The following is an 18,552-nucleotide window of genomic DNA, read 5'->3' on the forward strand; positions in this document are numbered from 1 at the left end:
CCTCCCGGTTGGGCGACCGCCAAGCACGACACGCTTCAGTCACAGAAAGAAAAGGGGAAGAACAGGCGGCTTGGCCGGCACTGAGAAAGGATGGCGGCGGCCGTCGCGTTGGCGAGGCCTCTCCGGCGACTCCCCCACTTCCCTTCCCGGCGCCGTGCTGTCTCCACACCGCTCCACTTCTTCGCGCGAGGTACACGCGCTAACCCATTGCTTCGTCTGATTCCCTCCCTGATTGAGCTGTGGTTTACGACTTGGCCGCCCATGAGCAGGGCAGTGTGGCGTGGCCCTCGCCGTCGCGGCGGCCGCGGTGGGCGATTCATCCGCTAAGGGGAGCGTGCACAGGCATGTAATCGAGGAAGTCATGGACATTCTGGATATGGTTATCTCTTTTCCCAGCTCATTGTTATTTTCCATTGAACTAGAGTAGTACCGTCGCGAATTAGTGAGCATTCCGTTTATGTTTCGCAAAAAAAAAAAAATTTCCGTTTATCGGGAATTAGATGGTTGATGATAATGCAGTACATATTTGGCGTGTGGATTTCTTGTTTGATTTTTTTTAATCAACAGAGATCACTCCCCAGCTCCATTTCATAGAAAAGAAGCCAAATTCTTTTAGGGCTTATTTGGTAGTAGAGTTTTAGTGGGGATTAGTGGGGATAATCCGCTCCAAACTTCAAATTTTCACTTATCCCCAATGCATGTTTGGTGCTAGTGTATGAGCGAGTTTAATCCCCACTTTTCCCCAAATTTAGTGTAATTTTTTTAATCCCCAATACTCTATCCCTACCTAGTGGATTGGGGATGGGGTTTTGTGGGGATTGGATAACATCAGAGATTCACCCAATACTCTAGAGTATTATCGCCACTACCAAACAATGCCTTACATGGAGTTTAAAGTTCGCTAAAAGGAAAAAGGAAACAGGAAAAAACTAAAAATAAAACAAACCGATCTGCCTGTTTTCAAAGCTCGCTGGGGAAGTAGCTGCCATCCCAGCTACTCCCGAAATACCAGCTACCTCCGAAAACAGCAGCAGTAGTACAGATTAAACGAAAACTTAGAACATGTCTACTTAAAACTACAGCTCAAACAGTCCAGAGCAGGAAAAGGATAGGATGCCCTTCAGCTTTCCATCTGAATTTCTCCTTCACCGACGACTCCCCGGGGCATTTCTTCTTTGCGCTTTCCTGAAGATCACATCACCACATGGATTTTGTGTGATTCACCAGGACTGTCGAGGAGATACGTAAGTGTTGCCCTTCCTTCATAGCTCGAGTTCCAGGAGGATATCCAGTCGAAGGTGGGGCATCTCACCCCACAGGGAGGCAGAGTGGAGCTTTCAAATTGGCCAGCAGCATGTCCATGAATTAAACGTTTTTTTTCCATTTTCTAGATCCTTGAAAGGTTTCTTCCAATCCCGAAGGAGGAAGTAAACCAGGCACCTTACCTATTTCAATTCAAGTAACCTTGTTAAACATAAGATTATTTCTATTTAGCCACAAGCCCCAGAGGATAGCAGAGAAAACTACATTGAAATGCATGAATTTCTTATTACAAAGCCATTTAGTAGCAATGGATTCAAAATTGGACACATGCACATCAAAAACCTCTTCAACCAAATCCCAAAGGGCTCTAGATACAATACATTCAAACATGAGATGTTGCACAGTTTCAAATTTAGTGCACATTTCACATTCCATAGGTTTTGGAATTTCTCTAGCTCTAAGGTTATGTCTAGTCATAATCTTGTTCTGGGAGGAGCCAGAGAAAAACTTGAACCCTAGGTGAAATCTTGAGTTTCCAAACAGCAGGAAGATAAACAGGGGTAATCCCTCTAAAGTTGATAATAGCATATAAGGAACTAGAAGAATAAACCCCAGAAGAATTGTATTGCCAGATTAATTGGTCCTCCTCATTGGAGAAAGAAATGGATATAGCCACTTCCAGCAGTTCTTGCCACTGAGTGAAAGTCTTTCTAAAATTTCCCGTAATCTCATGGCCATCTCAAATTTTAAAAATTGTTTTGTTTTGTTGGTTAGAAACAAAATACAGGTCCCAAAATTGGGTAGCTAAAGGAGAATTCCCAAACCAGATGTCCTCCCAAAACTTTACGGATTTTCCATTTATAACCAAATTTAAGTGCTTTTGATGCCCACATCACTCCTTTCCAGAAGGTGGAGATCATGTCATGATAGTATATTTAAATTTTTTGTGTTGTATTTAGCATCTAAAACTTTTCTCCAGCTCACTCTGGATGTATCTTTTGATCCAAGATCCAATTAGGAAGATGCTTAAATCTTGTAGGTTGGGAATCCCCAAACCTCCAAAATCCTTTTTTCATGCAGATGGAAGGCCAGTTACCTAGGTTAATTTTGTGATTGCCTTCCTCATCATTCCACATGAAGTTAGCCATCTGTGGATCTATTAGATGCAAAGCCCATTTCTTGTTTGATTCAGTGGATTTTGGGGCTTCTTCCCACAATTTGAGAAGGCATCAAGAGCTTCAGGTTGTGTAGATAAAGACATCTTATCGGGAGGAGCTGCGGCTCTCCCGGCTCTAGCCGAGAGGTCCTCCATATATTTAGAGCCCACACCGAACCAACCCGATATCCAGATCCAACCCCTACGACCTAGGACATGGCTTCCATCGCGTCCAAGCTCGTGCGGGCAGCCGTCGCATGCGGCGCCTCTCCGGCGGCCATTGGAGGTTGCAGTCGCCCCTTCTCCCCATATCACCCCCTGCCGCTCTACCTGACTGGCCAGCGCATCTGTACTGGCGTCACTCCCCCAGGTAACGGGCACGAGATCGAGTATGGCTGTACCATCCCAGAAGAAGTTCGACGGGCTCTCGCTGTCACCGAGGAGACCCTCAAGTCAGATGAAGCACTATGGGCCAAGTATGAGTACTGGTGCAAGTATCATGGCGTGTCCCGTGATCGCGCTGAGATGCAGCAGCGGTTCAAGATATTCAAGAGGACTGCAAGGTGTGCACAGGACCAACAATTCTGGTGTTAGCTACAAGGTGGGGCTGAACCACTTTGCAGATATGGACGAGGCGGAGATTCCTCGTGGGTTTGTTCCAGGCTTGTGAGGGGAGGTGTTGTTTATTACACATGCACTTCGGATGTGAAGAGGGTGTACCTCCACTCTCGATCAGATCTATCAGTGTTCACTTGGCTGATGCTTCCTCTATAGCAGAGTATTGTTTGTATATGAATATTAGGGGAAAATGGGATGTATTTGGTCTTAGCTAGCTGTTTCGCTGTTAGAGTATAACAGATGAAGTCAATAATATTGTCTATTTCATTAGTGAAAACACAACCTTTCTCTTGGTAAGTGCCTTCATAATAATAGAATATGAATGCTACAATTGCCTCTTTTAAGGTATACCAAGTGGCAGGAGTTATAGAATTGGTAAATATAGATGTTGAAGTTCAACGGATATAAGCTGTAGAGAGGAAATATAGCTGATATGCTTGGCTCTGTGGTCTGCTGATTCTGAAGCTTCTGTGACTTTGTAATCCTTTAAATGTTCCTGGAACTTGTAGTAGCTGGATGTGACGGTCTGTATGTTGGTGTTGGTTCAGCAGTTGGCTCTTGGAGAAAGCTCTAGTGAGTAGCGACAGTAGCTTTGCTGCTGTAGATTTGGAGGCTTTGCTGTGGCAAAGTCTTAGAGCGAAAACATCTAAAACTTCTGTATTTATCGGTTTCAGTTAATGAAAAGCGGGGCAATGGCCTCTCAATTCGGGGAAAAAGGGAAAAATAAAGCTAATCCTGATATATCCTATAATGTCACATATGGTTAAAACATAACATATCTCTTCATCTTTGCATATTCACTAGTAAATGTGCACGTCCAACACAAGTCTTGAAGTTATGAAGCTGTATATCTTATCAAAACATCATGACAGTTTATGAACCAAAACATATTCATTACAACCATGGTGCGATTCTAAGAAATCTGTGCTTTGTATTATACTAATCACGCAAGTGTAATGGAAGTCTCGACTAACATTGAAATTAAGCACTAACATTTTAATGAGAGTTATAATTTCTTATTTATGTTTGTTTTCATACAGAGTATAAGCCAGGTCAAATAAAGCCAATAAAATATGTATGAACAGTTTTTATTGCCTGCATTTGTAGCCACAATGATTGATCAACATCAGAGACCAAATGCTGGAATCACCTACGTTTTCACTAAATTATAAAATCATCATGTAGCCCTTATAAGGATTATTCAACAGAACACGCACTATCCCTAAACATCTTCAAGAAGATTATTCAATAGAGAATGAATAACTAATATTTTAGCCAGGTCTAAGACCATGCACTGTCCAAAAACAAAAACACACATATATAAGATTTCTAAAGAGCTGTTTGGGTTCCATAATCTACAAATTAACATTTGCATTGTATAAGCTCTAAACATTAATCTGCATCTGGTAAAATCCTCACCTTAAAGTGCCAGAATAAGGACACCATCAAGCAGCACTAACTGATGTGTTTTTGGCTACCATAACCGAACGGACAAATTAACATATTTGGACAGGCTTACAAGATCAATCTTTATCAGCTCACTTAAAAGTAAGAGCATCTCCACTCGTCTCCCCACAGAGCCCCCCACGGCCACTTTTTTTCATCCGGACGGCGAAAAACGGCCCAGTCAGGCCCCCAGTTCCTCGTTTTGGTCCGGATTTGAGCCTATTTTCGTCCGGACTCCCCATGCCATCCTCGGTTTCCCGGGGGTCTCCCGGGGACTCCGGATGAAGCTAAACCAACCGCCCACGCCCACGTGTCTCCTCTTTCGTCCGGATTCCCCGAGCCATCCTCTTTTTTCCCGAGAAACGCCGCTTGGGGAGCACACGACTGGGAAACTACTCCTCCCCACGCCAAATCTTCCTCCAATCCGGACGAAAATTTCGCCGGATTTGGACGTGGGGAGCGCCAACGAGTGGGGATGCTCTAAGGCCTTGTCTACCTCCCTCCCTCTCTCTGCATCCACTCTTCAGCTCCTCCTTCGGCCTCTGCACAGCTATTGATATCGACCCCATCACACCTTGCTACTAGTAAACAAAGAAGATAGCTAGCTAATCAGCGTTTCAGTTCCTGATACAACTCATAATAAGAAACTACGCCAAAGGCATCTATTACACAAACTTGCTTGTTGACTACTCCCTCCGTTTCAAATTAGCTATCGCAGCTCTGGCCATATTACGTGTTTCAGTGTGTAGGTTCGCCTTGCCTTGAATACATCTTAAAGAAGCTTAGCCGCAACTCACATGAAAAAAGTAGTTGCATTGTGCTACCCCAGTTCCACCAAGCTCAGTTCGCTAAATCATTAGTGCTAGATTGGATCAGACACAAAGAAATATACATGAAGGCATACCATGGCTAGAAGAATTATCCCTGTGTAGCACCTGATTCTGCAACAACACATCACTACTGGATGTGGAGCAAAAATTGACCAATGATTTAATCTTTCGGTTATGTGGCATGTGTGACTTTTCTGCTTTCCTTGTTTTGGACTTCCGGATGCCAATCGAGGAATGACCAGCTTGATACTGCTTCCATCCTGGAACCAGTAAAGTAGATCAACCAACTTATTTACAAGTCGATTCACGCGTTGGATTCGGGCAGTGTATGCGTCCAGGGTGAACCTGGATCAGGAAAACGGAAATATTAATAGTCCAATCTGACCTTAAATAGCACCTGAGGAAGGTTTCTGATGGTTGGTACTTGAACTCTGGTAAACATGCCAAATTGGAAATTTTAGTATAGTGAGAAATTCCTTTCCCTTTAAATAGAGAGTAAACATCAAGGGAATAGCTGTGCCATAGCCTGATGTCCAAGCAAAGCAAATGTTGGGGTTACCCAACCCAGGAATCAATAAATAGCAAACGATCTAGTTGATTGATTGGATTTGTCAATCAAATCTATTTTATGGACTTGAATAGAGAAGAAAAGATATATATAAACCTCACAAAAATACCATAATTTGAGGCAAAAGGCCACACAAAAATCATCTATAGTTCCAGCTTTCCTGAATGTTATTACCTGTACCATGCAGCCATTATCCAACCTTGCCATCCAGATAAATATTCCTTTCCGGGTTGTTTTGCAGGCACAAATGGCTTCCCAACGAAGAGATGTCTTCCACACCAGTTTTCTTACTCCGCCTATCATAAAGGAGGCTATGCTGGCAATCGAGAAGTTAGCTGATATCAAAGCAGTAGCTCAGGGGGGTTATCCACAGGTAGAATTCAATACAAAGGACTGGTTAATAGCTTATATTATATACCTTGTTTTTCCTCATCTCTACGGTTTATATTTATCTAGGCTGAGCGGTGCCGAATTTCAGTTGGACATCCAGACGCTATGAGAAGTAACCCAGATGTAGTTGCTGCTTTGAGGTTTTCTCGACTTTATATTGTAGCTATCACCATCTTTTATGTAAGCTGACTTTGAGGCCTTTCCCAGCATATCCGGAAACTTCCGATTGGAACCCTGTTCTCATGGTGACTTTCTTGGTGCTATTCTTGGGGCAGGAATAACAAGGGAGAAAGTTGGAGATATACTTTTGCAGGTCCACACTTTCCCCAAATACTCATTTCCTGGATGTTATGTCCACCTTGTCCCTTTTCACATTATCATTGTTCGAGATATCTCTTTGCTTTTCTTATTAGGGCGAAAGAGGTGCTCAGGTCATTGTTGATCCAGAACTTGTTGATTATCTGACTTCCACACTAGAAAAGGTAGGCATCTCCCTAGTTGTGTTGCTGCTTTCTCGTTTACCCGAGCTGGATATGTGCATTCTCAGTTATGTGCCTATCTGTATGACAGAAAATATCTGAAATCTGAATATATGATTCAGTGCCATGCATTAAATGTTATCCAGAGCACATGACCATATATTACAGGTTGTTATATCTATTTTCAACTCATTATATTAAGAAACAGGAGCACATTGCAATATTAGTTTTTATGGTCAGTTACATCACCCCCAAGAAAATCATTTCATGTTAGTCTTGTATTTATGAGTTTCCACCCAGATCTTCTCATGAGCTTTGACTGATGTTCATGAAGTTTTCAATACTATATTTGTTATGCAAATTATACATATTCTTTTGATTATGGTTTTACTCTGAACGGGATTTTATTGAACAGGTGGGGAAAGTTGGTATTTCATGCACCCAGATTCCATTGCTTGCTATAGAGTATGAGCCACCAAGGTTTGTTTCAAACGTCATTTCATATCTTAGTGCATATACTGCATGCTTAGGATGACAGAATTTTATGATGTAATACCCTGAAGAAAACTACTCAACTCTATTATTTAAAGTGCAGGACCAAATCTTCTAAAACTGTAGAATCATCACTTCGGGTTGATGCTGTGGCCAGTGCAGGATTTAAAATCTCACGCACAAAGCTTGGTAGCATGATGAGGTATGAATGATTAGCTGCTAATTTACTAATTTATGTTCAGTAAGGTATTTTTACCATAACATCGATAGTTGGAACTCTCTTATGTATACTGGACAGTGCCGTTAGTCTGTTGCATGTTTAGTGAGCAGACTGCAATTCATTATAAGCATGCATTTCTGTTTGTTCAGTTCTGGAGATGTCCGTGTGAATTGGTCAGTGGTTACGAAAAGTGGAGCTACCCTCAAAGCTGGAGATGTTGTTTCTGTCAGTGGGTTGGGGAGATTGAAGGTAAAAAAAAACATCACCAGTTATTTCCTTTTTGTAGTAAATGTCTGATAAGTATTGAGTTCTCTCAAGCAAGTCAAACAAATTGTGGTGTTACTGTTGGCACCTAATTCACTCTGCACTGAACTATTTTTTTTTGTGTTTGAGAGGCATTCCATCGGTGCATGTTTTCAAGGATATGTTGGGTCTTGCATCATATTGTATGTGTCAATTAAGTTGGATTCCTCATTCCATATGTGTGATATTTGCTGTTGTTTCAATCCGATCCTTTCTTATTCTGCGAACCATAACCCTAAAACATTAAATGAGAAAACTACAACCTTTATGATTCATTACATCTTTGTTGATACATGCTGGTGATTGGATCTTTCCCTCGGATGATATGCAAAAATATCTATTATAACATGCTATGGAAGATGCATTAATACTACTACAGATGTATAATCCTGAGAAAGTTTATTGATTTATAGCAACCTGTGTTATACGCCCTCAGTTATTTCAAGTTATGTATTTTCTGTAGATTGGAGAAATCGAGACTACGAAGAGAGGCAAATATGTAGTTCAGCTGATTCAATATCTGTAGGTCCATGAACAATCAACTGTTCGCTCAACAATACCTGTCTCAGATGAATGGTATGCACTTTGACACCTATTATGTGAATATTCTCTTGTTCACGATTCAAGTAGCAAAGTTAAAAATGTTGCTGGGATTATTATGTTCTGAAGATTCATCAAATAATCACTTTTTTTGCTTAACTTGGCAGGGTTCAACAATTCCATAGAAACTTGTCAATATAGATTTAGGGCGTCTTATATTGCTGAGTCATCACTGAGGCAGTACAAAAGGGCATATGATATGATGGAAATAACAATTTACTTATGATATCATTTACTTATGGTGTGCTTGCTTAACATATTTGGGATCCTGAACTCTTTACTCTATGCTTCACTATCAGAGTTCGTGAATGCTCAGTTGCCCATACAAGCATAAGGGGGCAGCTGCCTACCTTTGCTTACCTGCAAAAATTTACGAGGAAACGCAACCATGTTATTTAGAATGTAAAAGGACAAGTGAACAAGTAGCGTAAAGTATATGCGACAGCTATATCTTTATTTCTCTTCACTCAAGATGAAATTGAGAATGAAATGGTTTTGTAGGTACGCAGTTTGCTTATACTTGTACATCCATGTGTTTTGGATGTATTGATGAAGTAAATGATATCATGTATGCAAACGTGGGTAGCTGCATGTACGCTTATAAAATATGTTGTCATCAGAGTTCTTCATGTTTCAGCTATCACTGATATAGTCTAATTGGATTTTGCAGGGTTGAAGTTCTCTATGAACTCCCAACTCCTGTGAAGGCTTGTTCTGCTTTGAGGCGAGAAGGAAATTAGTATGCTTTCCAAACAAAAAGTGTACGATTTCAAAACCAACACAAATGGTGCTTCTATATATATGGCTTTTCATACTAACAAACCTCTGTTTCATATTTGTAGTGATAAAAAAAGTGATATGAAATTAATGATCAAAAGCCAGCAATTTAAATCAGAACCCATATGTCGTGACAATGATGTGATAGGAAACCTTTGCACTTGGGTACAGAGATAACTACGGGTCGTAGCTTCAACCCCCTTTTTAATGCCAAAAAGGCTTTGCAGAGGGTTATATTCCTTGTACTGGATTTCCTGTTCCAGTGTCCAAGTTGCAAAAATGCCTTGTTTTCGAGAACATCAAGTTGCAAATTAACTGAAAGATCCAGTTTTGATAACTGCAAATGACCCATACTGTTGCATAATTTTTGTTAAGTACTCAGGCTGATCTCATGTTCTTGATTACAAACAATATATCGATGCTCATGCAATCTTGTTTTTTTTTTTCAAAAGTAAACCACCAAATGTCTTAAGAGGACTTGAACTTTTGAAATGCTATGTCAGCACACCTGTACAGCTCCTACTAATACCATCTGAATTGTTTCATCTAATTCTCAATGACGCTAGACCTGCAGGATTTACATTTGCAACATGGAAATATATAGATCTTTGGATAAGTCCAGCACTGCAGGGAAGTCTCCAGTCTCCAGTTCCATCAAAATGCAATTATTTGCCCCTCTTATGCATCCTTTCACAGAGATATCCAATCTGATCCAATGAGATACTACTAGACTACAAAAGCAGGACATCACATGCATCTTCATAAAGGAGTGCTGTGCATGTGTCCCAACTTTGTGGACCTTGATTGTTATACTTGACAGCTCGTGACAAGGGGTTGTTTGATTTAAGCCGGCCAATTGATTGGCCGGGAACTATAGCTACAGCTGCGCCCTTCCAGTCCCCTTGAAGGTGATGCTAAAAAGCTTACTCACTCTCACATGCTCCTATCGCCATAGACCTGGCCACCTGGGATGTATTTCAGCGAAAACTGAAATGTACAAGATTCAGATTCAGAAAACTAGAGGAGTGCAAAGAAACCAACAAATTTTTGACACCAAGTGGGGTTAATCATTGTAGTTGGTTGATTTTGGTCAAGAGGAGCATTTGGTATGGTGACTTTGAAGTGGACCGTGGTGAAAAAGTTTGTTAGGCTTCGTTCGGACTACAGGTTTGGAATCCAGAGGAAGAAAAGCCTGTACGGGAACATGATTGGGTGGAGAGAGAAAACCCATGGAAATAAAAAACAAAGGAATGGAGGTACTTGCATGTGTTCGGTACACAGGAAAGATTCCAGGAAACAGAGCCGACCGTTACATGCTAGCCGTTATATGCTCCCTTTCACCATCTCTATATAAACATGCATCATATGCAACATACATCTGGGCATACACATAACAAATTTGGTTCTCACTCCTGGGCATACACATCACATATTTAGCATATTTTCATTGACAACAGATGAATTCAAGCTACCGAAGGCGTTCAGAAAATGAAGATGAGTTTCTTTTCCTCATACTCCCTGAAGTAGAAGGCAGTACCTCTTCCCAATCATCCCAAAAGAAACCAATACATACATCCATCCTCACTGGAGCTACATACATACATGAAACTCTTACCGGCCATGAGGTCTTATGCCAAAGACGTTTCCATATGGAGAGAGAGATTTTCCAGGCTTTGGTTCAGAAGTTGCGTGAGAAGTGCAAGCTTGAAGATGGAACATATGTATCTGTGGAAGAGCAAGTAGGTATGTTCTTGTACACAGTTTCAAAGAATGCAAGCAACCGAACAGTGCAAGATAGATTTGAGCGCAGTGGATCAACAGTTAGTTATTACTTTCACATTGTGCTCAATGCAATTACATCTCTGGCATGCAACTACATACGGATGCCTTCTCTGCACCCACATCGGATATTAAGGCAGCAAAAGTTTTCATACTTTCAGGTACTAATCCTGAGTTCCTCCATCATAAATTGCTAGTAAGATATTTTGATGTGTACATATATCTAATTAAATCATAAAATTTGCAGAACTGTATCGGAGCTATCGATGGTACTCACTTTCCCATGACAATTCCAGATGGACAACAAGATCCATACAGAAATAGAAAACAAGGTCTTTCACAAAATGCAATGGTTGCATGTGACTTTGATCTAAAATTTGTGTGGGTACATCCTGGTTGGGAGGGCTCTGCATCAGATGCAAGAGTTCTACAAGATGCACTTAATCATGGATTTAGTGTACCCCCTGGTAAATTCTATCTTGTGGATGCCGGATATGCAAACACACCTCAATTCCTTGCTCCATATAGGGGAACTAGATACCATTTGCAAGAACAAGGAAGAGCCCGACAAAAGCCACAATCCTACCAAGAACTATTCAACCTTCGCCATGCTCAACTTCGAAATCATATTGAGAGAATCATTGGCATATTAAAGAAGAGGTATGCCATATTGAAGGCTGCTACATCATATGATATTAACACCCAGGTTGATATTTCTATGGCTTGTTGTATACTGCACAATTTCATACGACTACATAATGGAGACATGACATTGCCTGAAAGATGTACTGAAGATATCGATGAAAGTAATATGGAGGCTGTACCAGACGGAGATACTCAATACAATGTTGATGTGCCTGCATTTAACAGCCTGCGGAAAGCTGGAAATGCTATGCGAGATGCCATGGCAAAAGCAATGTGGGACGACTACATTGCAAGAAGATGATTTATATTGTACTAAATGTGATTCAATCTATGTATGTAACCGAAACAATCTGGTTTGTACTGAATTACTTATATTCATTCAGAAGGACATGTAATAAAGTTCCATTTAACATTACATTACCAGGAACATATACACAAAAGTTAACATCTTTCCCTAGCCAAGCACCACATGCATTCAGGAACACATATGCAAAAGCTAACATCCTTCCCTAACCAAGTACTACATGTGTCCAGGAACATATACACAAAAGCGAACATCCTTCCATAGCCAAGTACTACATGTGTCCAGGAACACATACACAAAAGCTAACATCCTTCCCTAGGCACGTACTACATGTGTCCAGGAATATGTACACAAAAGGACTACAACGAGGAGCATATTTCCATAACCATTTGTCTAGGTTTGCTGAATTTTTCTGGTCAGCCAAGCCAACCGTAATGCATCATTTGAAAAAGATAAAAATACCTCTCTGTTGTTCTTATTGTCGGTGAAGAGGTCAGCCGCTTTTAGGATATCTCCAATTTCTAAATCTTTCAAGCCTTCAAGTGCAGTAATGCATTTTTGGATGCTATATGGATCCTCTGCTTTCCTCTCTTCAATGGCTACAAGTCGGTCTATCTCTTCCCTTTTGAGGCTCAAGTACCTCTCATGGAAATCATCGTTACCATGTCTTGTCTTCTGTTTTTTCACTTGTCTTGCATTGGTAAGCTTTGGAGCAGAATTAGATTGCTGATGAGTTTTGCGTACATTTTCTGGATGTTCCATTGAGTTGTGTGGGGCTTCATTAGAGTAAGCTGGTCTTGGAACTGCATCTGGTAATAGAACATGTATTGCAGAATCATTACCGGGAGGTGAGTTTGCTGTCGCTTGGTCCAATGGATCATTGCTGGAGAACCAATTAGTGCTCCCAATTTCTTCTTCTGGACCAAAGTGCATGGATGATCCACCCGCAGCAGGTAGGTCTGGCGTAGGTGAGTGCAAATTCTCCTCGGGATCTTGCAGTTGCTGCGAATATGATGCAGAAGCCTGAGAGGGTTGTGTTGCTTTCTTCGCATATAAATCCATGCCACGACAACTCCTTCCTTGAGCATAACGTCCTACGCAATGTATGTACATCAGAACCTCGGCTGTAGAACAAAACATAAGAAATAACCTCAATTATTATTTATAACTCACCATCATATAGAGCAAAGAGATCATCATAATATGGGAATGACTTGTCTTGCCATTGGAGGGCGTCTTTGTTTTTGCGTGCCCGTAATCCGGCCCAAACATCATCTGGAGCAACCACCATCATTCTATCAGGATCCCAACCAAAACCACTTTCAGATAGCAAGTCTTTTATAACTTTAAAATCTTTCTTCATATCCTGCTCCTTTTGTTTGACCTGAGCTGATGCAAACGACAAACCAAATTTCAAATTGAATGCATCCACGATACTTTTCCAAGCCTCTTTGCTCCATGCATTTTGTGTTCGATATCTTGGAGTATCATGTTCTTTTAAGAGCTCAATAAGATAAGACTTCATCTTGTGATTCCACCTGGCTCTAGGACAATTCTTGGTGGTTCCTGATGACATATGTAAGAACTAAAATTTAGTAACATATATTTTAAAGTTTCTTAGTGGTTAATCAGTGAAATAATTACAACTAAAAAGAGGTGGTTATTCAGGAAAGAAATCACGAATAAAAGGAGCAGGTTATTCAGTGAGGCAATCACAAACAGCAGCTGTGGTTATTCAGTCAAACAATCACAAAATAGACTCTTCCTTACCGTGAAACTAGTGAATCCACGGCTAGCCATCTAATATGCACCTAATTAACTAACAACTAGTTCTAATTCTACTCTACAACTTGGGCAGAAGCACGAGACAACAAGCACCCACTCGACTAATGACACAAAATATTACTTGATCTGATCTAGCCTGCCTATTCTATTCTTGTTTGACTCTGAACTGATTCCAACTCCTATTAACATCAACGTTGATTATTCAAACAGAACTAGGGATCTCCTGCCATTTTTTGAGACATGCGTTTAGCAGAAAAAGAGCTACCAAACAAAAACGAATCCAATAAACTATGATACCAGGCCATATGAAGAGAGACCGATCTGTCCTAATATTGACGGATTTCAACGGATCTAGCAAGTAGCATACCTGTTCCTTGCAAGATCTCTTGACTTCCCCCAAATTTTAGATCTTCCAGCCCTTGTGTCCACGGAGGGAGAGGAGGTGGGGCATGAGTGAGATGGGGAGGAGGCGGCGGAGGAGGGGGTCGGATTCGCCGGTTGGGCATGCTCCAGGGTTGGTCGTCCATGGGATTTGGCGGGAGACTGGGCGAGAGGGAGACGGAAACGGGCGGGACGAAGACGGAGCGGACGGACAGAGAGTTTCTCCAGGCGTTTCCTTTGGTTTGGGTAGATGTTATTTTTCCCGTGAAAGGTACAGGTGAGCGAGACTTTCCCACGGAATAGTCTAGATCGAATCCTGCGAAGCGAACGCAGCTGCAGGAAAAGTTTCCAGAGGAATCCAGGCCCGTAAAATTCCTACGAAATTCCCGCGCACCGAACGGTGCCTTAGTGGGTTGAATGAGTGGAACAGGGGAGGGGCGAACAACCCTTTCCAAAACAAAATCATCCAAATTTGGACCCTTGCACGACAAGTTTTACTTTTTGGCCGGCGTGATGTTGCTCTTTCCGGCATGTGGGTGTTAATTAACGTAATCCGTAGTATTAATCTATATGGAGTGTCAAGTCCCAATTTGCTAGTTCTTGTTTTCTGCACAGACCAACAACTTGTTGAAAACAGACGCTCCTTCAGGAAAGACGCCCGTTCTGGATGTGCCGGCGAGATCGGTCGCGACGGAATCGGCTCTGCCGCTACAGTATGCGGAAAGTTCCCTTGGATTCTACGTTCCCCACACTTTTAAAATACACAAACCCAGTGCTTTAGCTTTTGCTTGTCGTTAAGCCGATGGTGAACGTGCATTTGCCTCCTGAGTGTATTTCCAACGAAGACTTGACCAATTCGAAAGATTCCAGGTTATGTTATGTACTACCATGGCCTGGCCGAAAGGGCCTGCCATCCAGTGATTCAATGAACTCGAATGTGATGTTCGAACGTAAGGCTTTTTTCATGCTGACTCGAGAAAAAAAAACCATGGTCAAGTACTCTTGTCGTGGTTAGGCTGTTGATAGTTGCCAGTTCATTCACTGCGTCCAACTGGGACGTCACACCACACTGCATATTCTTACATGTTGACGGTGATATGTTTGTGATGTTCTGCTTTTGCATAGGGTGGGTAAATTCGTAGACCAAAATAAGAGTCAACTTAACACTGCTCGATGACCTCAAGGTGCTGCTAGGTAGCAAGCCATCTTTTTCTCACACGTTTCGGCCTCCCATTGGCCAACGGTTAGAACCGATCACTACCACATGTGCTTTTGCTGAAACGGACACGCTTAGAATCAATGTCATGAGTACAACGCCGAGACTAAAATTTTCGTCGCTGCGTCTGTTTTAATTGTGGACTTGAAAAATAATGGAGAAACATAAATTTTTGGGAGCAGCGATTTGGCTCCCGGGAGCATTTGCTCCCGATTTTTTCGAAAAATCAGAATAAATCAAAAACTTATCAAAAAATTCCGAAAAAAAAATCATGCACGTACCTGACCATAGCACCACAGTGTAAAATGTCGTTGCAAAATATCATCGTTGTAAAATGGCACGCACCACAGTCCTGAGACGTTGCACCTTCGCCTATGCTTGAGCTTGGTTTCTTCGGATTTTTTTGGACTTGTTTTATGTTATGGCCACAACGGACCTTTTTTGCTTTTCTTTTAAAAGTTATCTTGTACGATTGTAAAGCGGGTCGAAAGTATTTTTCAATCTGAATTTTTGAAGCAAGTTGGATAAGCTAACTGCACTGCCTACAGAACGTGATCATTTCACGAGGGACGTAACATATGGCGTGCAAGCAGCATCCTGTATTCGAGCGCGATCGTCGTCGTATCCGAGTCCTGGAACACGACGGCGGCGCGATCAAGCAGCTCCATACGCACCGGCCGGGAAGAACTCACGCGACTCCGTCCGGCCATGTAGCGCGCGATGTGGAGCGAGGCGGCCGCACAGACCAGATCTGGGATCGTCGCTGTCGGGGATCACGACGGCGGTAGGCAGCGCCACACGCCTGGTCACGGATGGACTATAGATTGGCAGCCTTTGCTGACATTTCAATCGGCTCCAAGCGAGCACGACGGATTGTTTAAGCTGTCGATCCTGTCCTCTTCTGCTCCTTTTCCTCCCGGTCGACACGAGAATCTCGGCTTGGCGCCAGCTTAAAATCTCGTAATTCTTCTCTCTTCGCCACTCTTCTTTTCTTTTGCTTCAAATCGTAGAAGTTTATTCGCTCGTCATGCATTGATGTAAGTAATGCACAAGTTATTAATTTCAAAATATTTAAGGGACAAGGGAGGGACCCTCACATGAAGCACCGTGTCTTCTGCTCCCTCCATCAATAAAAGATTGTGCTAGAAGGTTTATCTAAGTTTGGATGTATCTATATGCTAAAAATATCTAAATTCATCTAAATTTAGACAAATTTACAATAACCAATTATGGATAGGGGTAGTACTTTACATTTGGGCCTCGATGGCCACTACTCGTGATCTGCTGTTGTGTCCGGTGGCTTTCCTGCTGCTATAGGTTGTTCAAGGGCGGCGATAGTGTGGCCAGTGAGGTGTGCTCTTCTTGTCATGGTGGTCGTGCTCCAGGAGGTCCTTGGCTCTCGAGCCCAACTCTTCTCCAGCTCTCGGGTGAGTTTATCTCATGTCCGACGGTTCGATGCCTCCGAGCCATGGCGAGAGGGTAGGGGCCCTCTTCGGCATGAGAACAGGAAGGTTTGGTGCTCTTTGTCCCAGGTTCTTCGCCTCGCTCAAGACCTCCTCTCTGCCCCTGGCAGTGACTCGTCGTGCCCCGCTGGTTTGGCGTCCTTGGTGCCATGGAGCGGCGGTCTTCGCTTCTGCAAGGCATGTGCTTGTGCTGTAGCGTAGTGTTGTAAGCTTCTCAGAGTGGTCCCTTGTATCTTTCGGCCGTAGTGTGGTGTGATGTGGTGTTGTGTGGTACGGAGGACCTTGTGTAATCTTGGCCTATTGAGGGCTTTGTTAATTTAAAGTCGGGCTTTCGAGTCTTATGTTTTAAAAAAAGTACTTTACATTTTCAGGTTGACGTGCACTTGAACTTGAATTTTGATAAGTACTTTAGACTTCTTAATCACGTTGGTAGTTGACACTAAATTTTTCAATAATTCTTTTGGTGGTTTTAGTTTCAGAATGAGTAAAATGTATAGGAGCTCTTAAAAGTTCGAACGAAACCATATGCTGGTCCTTATAGGAGTACTTTTTAGCACTGTTTAAAAAATCGGCCAGATACCGATTTATCGGCTGATTTATCGTGAATCGGGTGGTAGCCGATAAGATTTCAGCATATCAGCCAGTTTATCGCGCCACCGATATTTCGACCGATTTTCTGCATTAGAGCCGATATTTCGCCCGATTTTGACTAATTGTTAGTGAAATTTCAGTGAAATTTGGTATGGTAGTTGAAATTTCCGTCATATAGTTTTGTAGAATTGTGCATTAGTTCAATTTTTCCATTATTATTTATTCAAATGCAAGGAATCAAGGTAATACTTATGTGCAATGCTTCAATATTATTTTTTGCATAGCATATTCTAGAAAATTTAGTGTCGAAAATTAGGATTTACAAAAAGATAAGCCGATAAATGGCTGACCGATAAACTCGATTAATCGGCCGATAAGTGATTAATCTTCATTTTAAGGCCGACCAATAAGTTAAGATTTAAGATTTCTTGAACATTGCTTTTTAGTGGTGTATACTATGAGCATTTCTTTAAAAAAAAATAGGTTCAGCAGAGCAGGTCCTAAATTGGTCGTTGACCCGTGTCGGAAGGGATTATCTTGAATCCTGGAAAATCCATTTACTTCTTCGGTTTAGTTGGATAATTCCGAGATATCTCCACATGTTTAATTATTTTGGCCTCGATTAAAAACTCTTCCTCATTTTAGTACTTTTAGGAATGAGGAGATGGTAGGAAATTAGGTGACCATTTTGACAACCGACCCGGACGAATGGAACCTGGGTGCGCGCGCACCCGTTTACGAAAAGTTCAAAAAAAATGCTATTTAAAAGTTTCAAAAAAATGTGAAGTAAAATTTTGCATGTACATATTATGCTGATACTTACTCGTGTGAGTTTTCACGAAAAAATACCATTATGTGTGGCCTGCATAAAAATGACAAAATATCCAAATAAGAATAGTGAACAGGAATTTGTACTATTCACAGGAATAGGAATTTGCATTTTGTCATTTTTGTGTAGGTCACACACAATGGTATTTTTCCGTGAAAACAAACACGAGTAAGTATCAACATAATATATACATGCAAAAATTTACTTCACATTTTTTAAAACTTTTAAATAGCATTTTTGAACTTTTAAATAAATGCGCTGTAGCACTGCAGTTGCATTCACCATTTTCGACAACCAAACCCTCTTTCAAGCCTAAATTTCATGGGATGAATTACGAGAGAAATAAACAAGGTCTAACTAAGCTGGTGGGAAAAGCAAAGAAGGTCTAACTGAGCTGTTGGGGAAAGTATCTATACA

The 18,552-nt window shown here is 41.6% G+C and overlaps 2 protein-coding genes across 4 annotated transcripts; both read left to right on the top strand.

The window, feature by feature from the left end:
• The first annotated feature begins 29 nt into the window (after window positions 1-29).
• Window positions 30-9,166, top strand: LOC124665318 (putative RNA-binding protein YlmH). 3 transcript variants are annotated; one of them, XM_047202735.1, is made up of 11 exons: window positions 30-190; window positions 270-379; window positions 6,123-6,254; window positions 6,338-6,411; window positions 6,479-6,584; window positions 6,685-6,753; window positions 7,166-7,230; window positions 7,346-7,444; window positions 7,612-7,711; window positions 8,229-8,341; window positions 8,473-8,674. In XM_047202735.1, exons 1-10 carry the CDS (start codon window positions 91-93, stop codon window positions 8,289-8,291), a joined length of 918 nt encoding a protein of 305 aa, XP_047058691.1. In that variant the 5' UTR covers window positions 30-90; the 3' UTR covers window positions 8,292-8,341; window positions 8,473-8,674. The 3 variants fall into 3 exon arrangements, with proteins under 3 accessions (XP_047058691.1, XP_047058690.1, XP_047058689.1); XM_047202734.1 differs by lacking the exon at window positions 30-190 and adding an exon at window positions 9,036-9,166 and having other exon boundaries at window positions 275-379; window positions 8,473-8,606; XM_047202733.1 differs by lacking the exons at window positions 30-190; window positions 8,473-8,674 and adding an exon at window positions 9,036-9,166 and having other exon boundaries at window positions 275-379.
• A 1,162-nt stretch (window positions 9,167-10,328) lies between these two features.
• On the top strand, window positions 10,329-11,981 carry LOC124668250 (protein ALP1-like). The gene is made up of 2 exons (XM_047205424.1): window positions 10,329-11,082; window positions 11,169-11,981. The coding sequence occupies exons 1-2, from the start codon at window positions 10,600-10,602 to the stop codon at window positions 11,865-11,867; spliced, it is 1,182 nt and encodes a 393-aa protein (XP_047061380.1). The 5' UTR covers window positions 10,329-10,599; the 3' UTR covers window positions 11,868-11,981.
• The last annotated feature ends 6,571 nt before the right edge of the window (window positions 11,982-18,552 follow it).

The sequence above is a fragment of the Lolium rigidum genome, chromosome 6, assembly GCF_022539505.1.
Source record: "Lolium rigidum isolate FL_2022 chromosome 6, APGP_CSIRO_Lrig_0.1, whole genome shotgun sequence".
NCBI lineage: Eukaryota > Viridiplantae > Streptophyta > Magnoliopsida > Poales > Poaceae > Lolium > Lolium rigidum.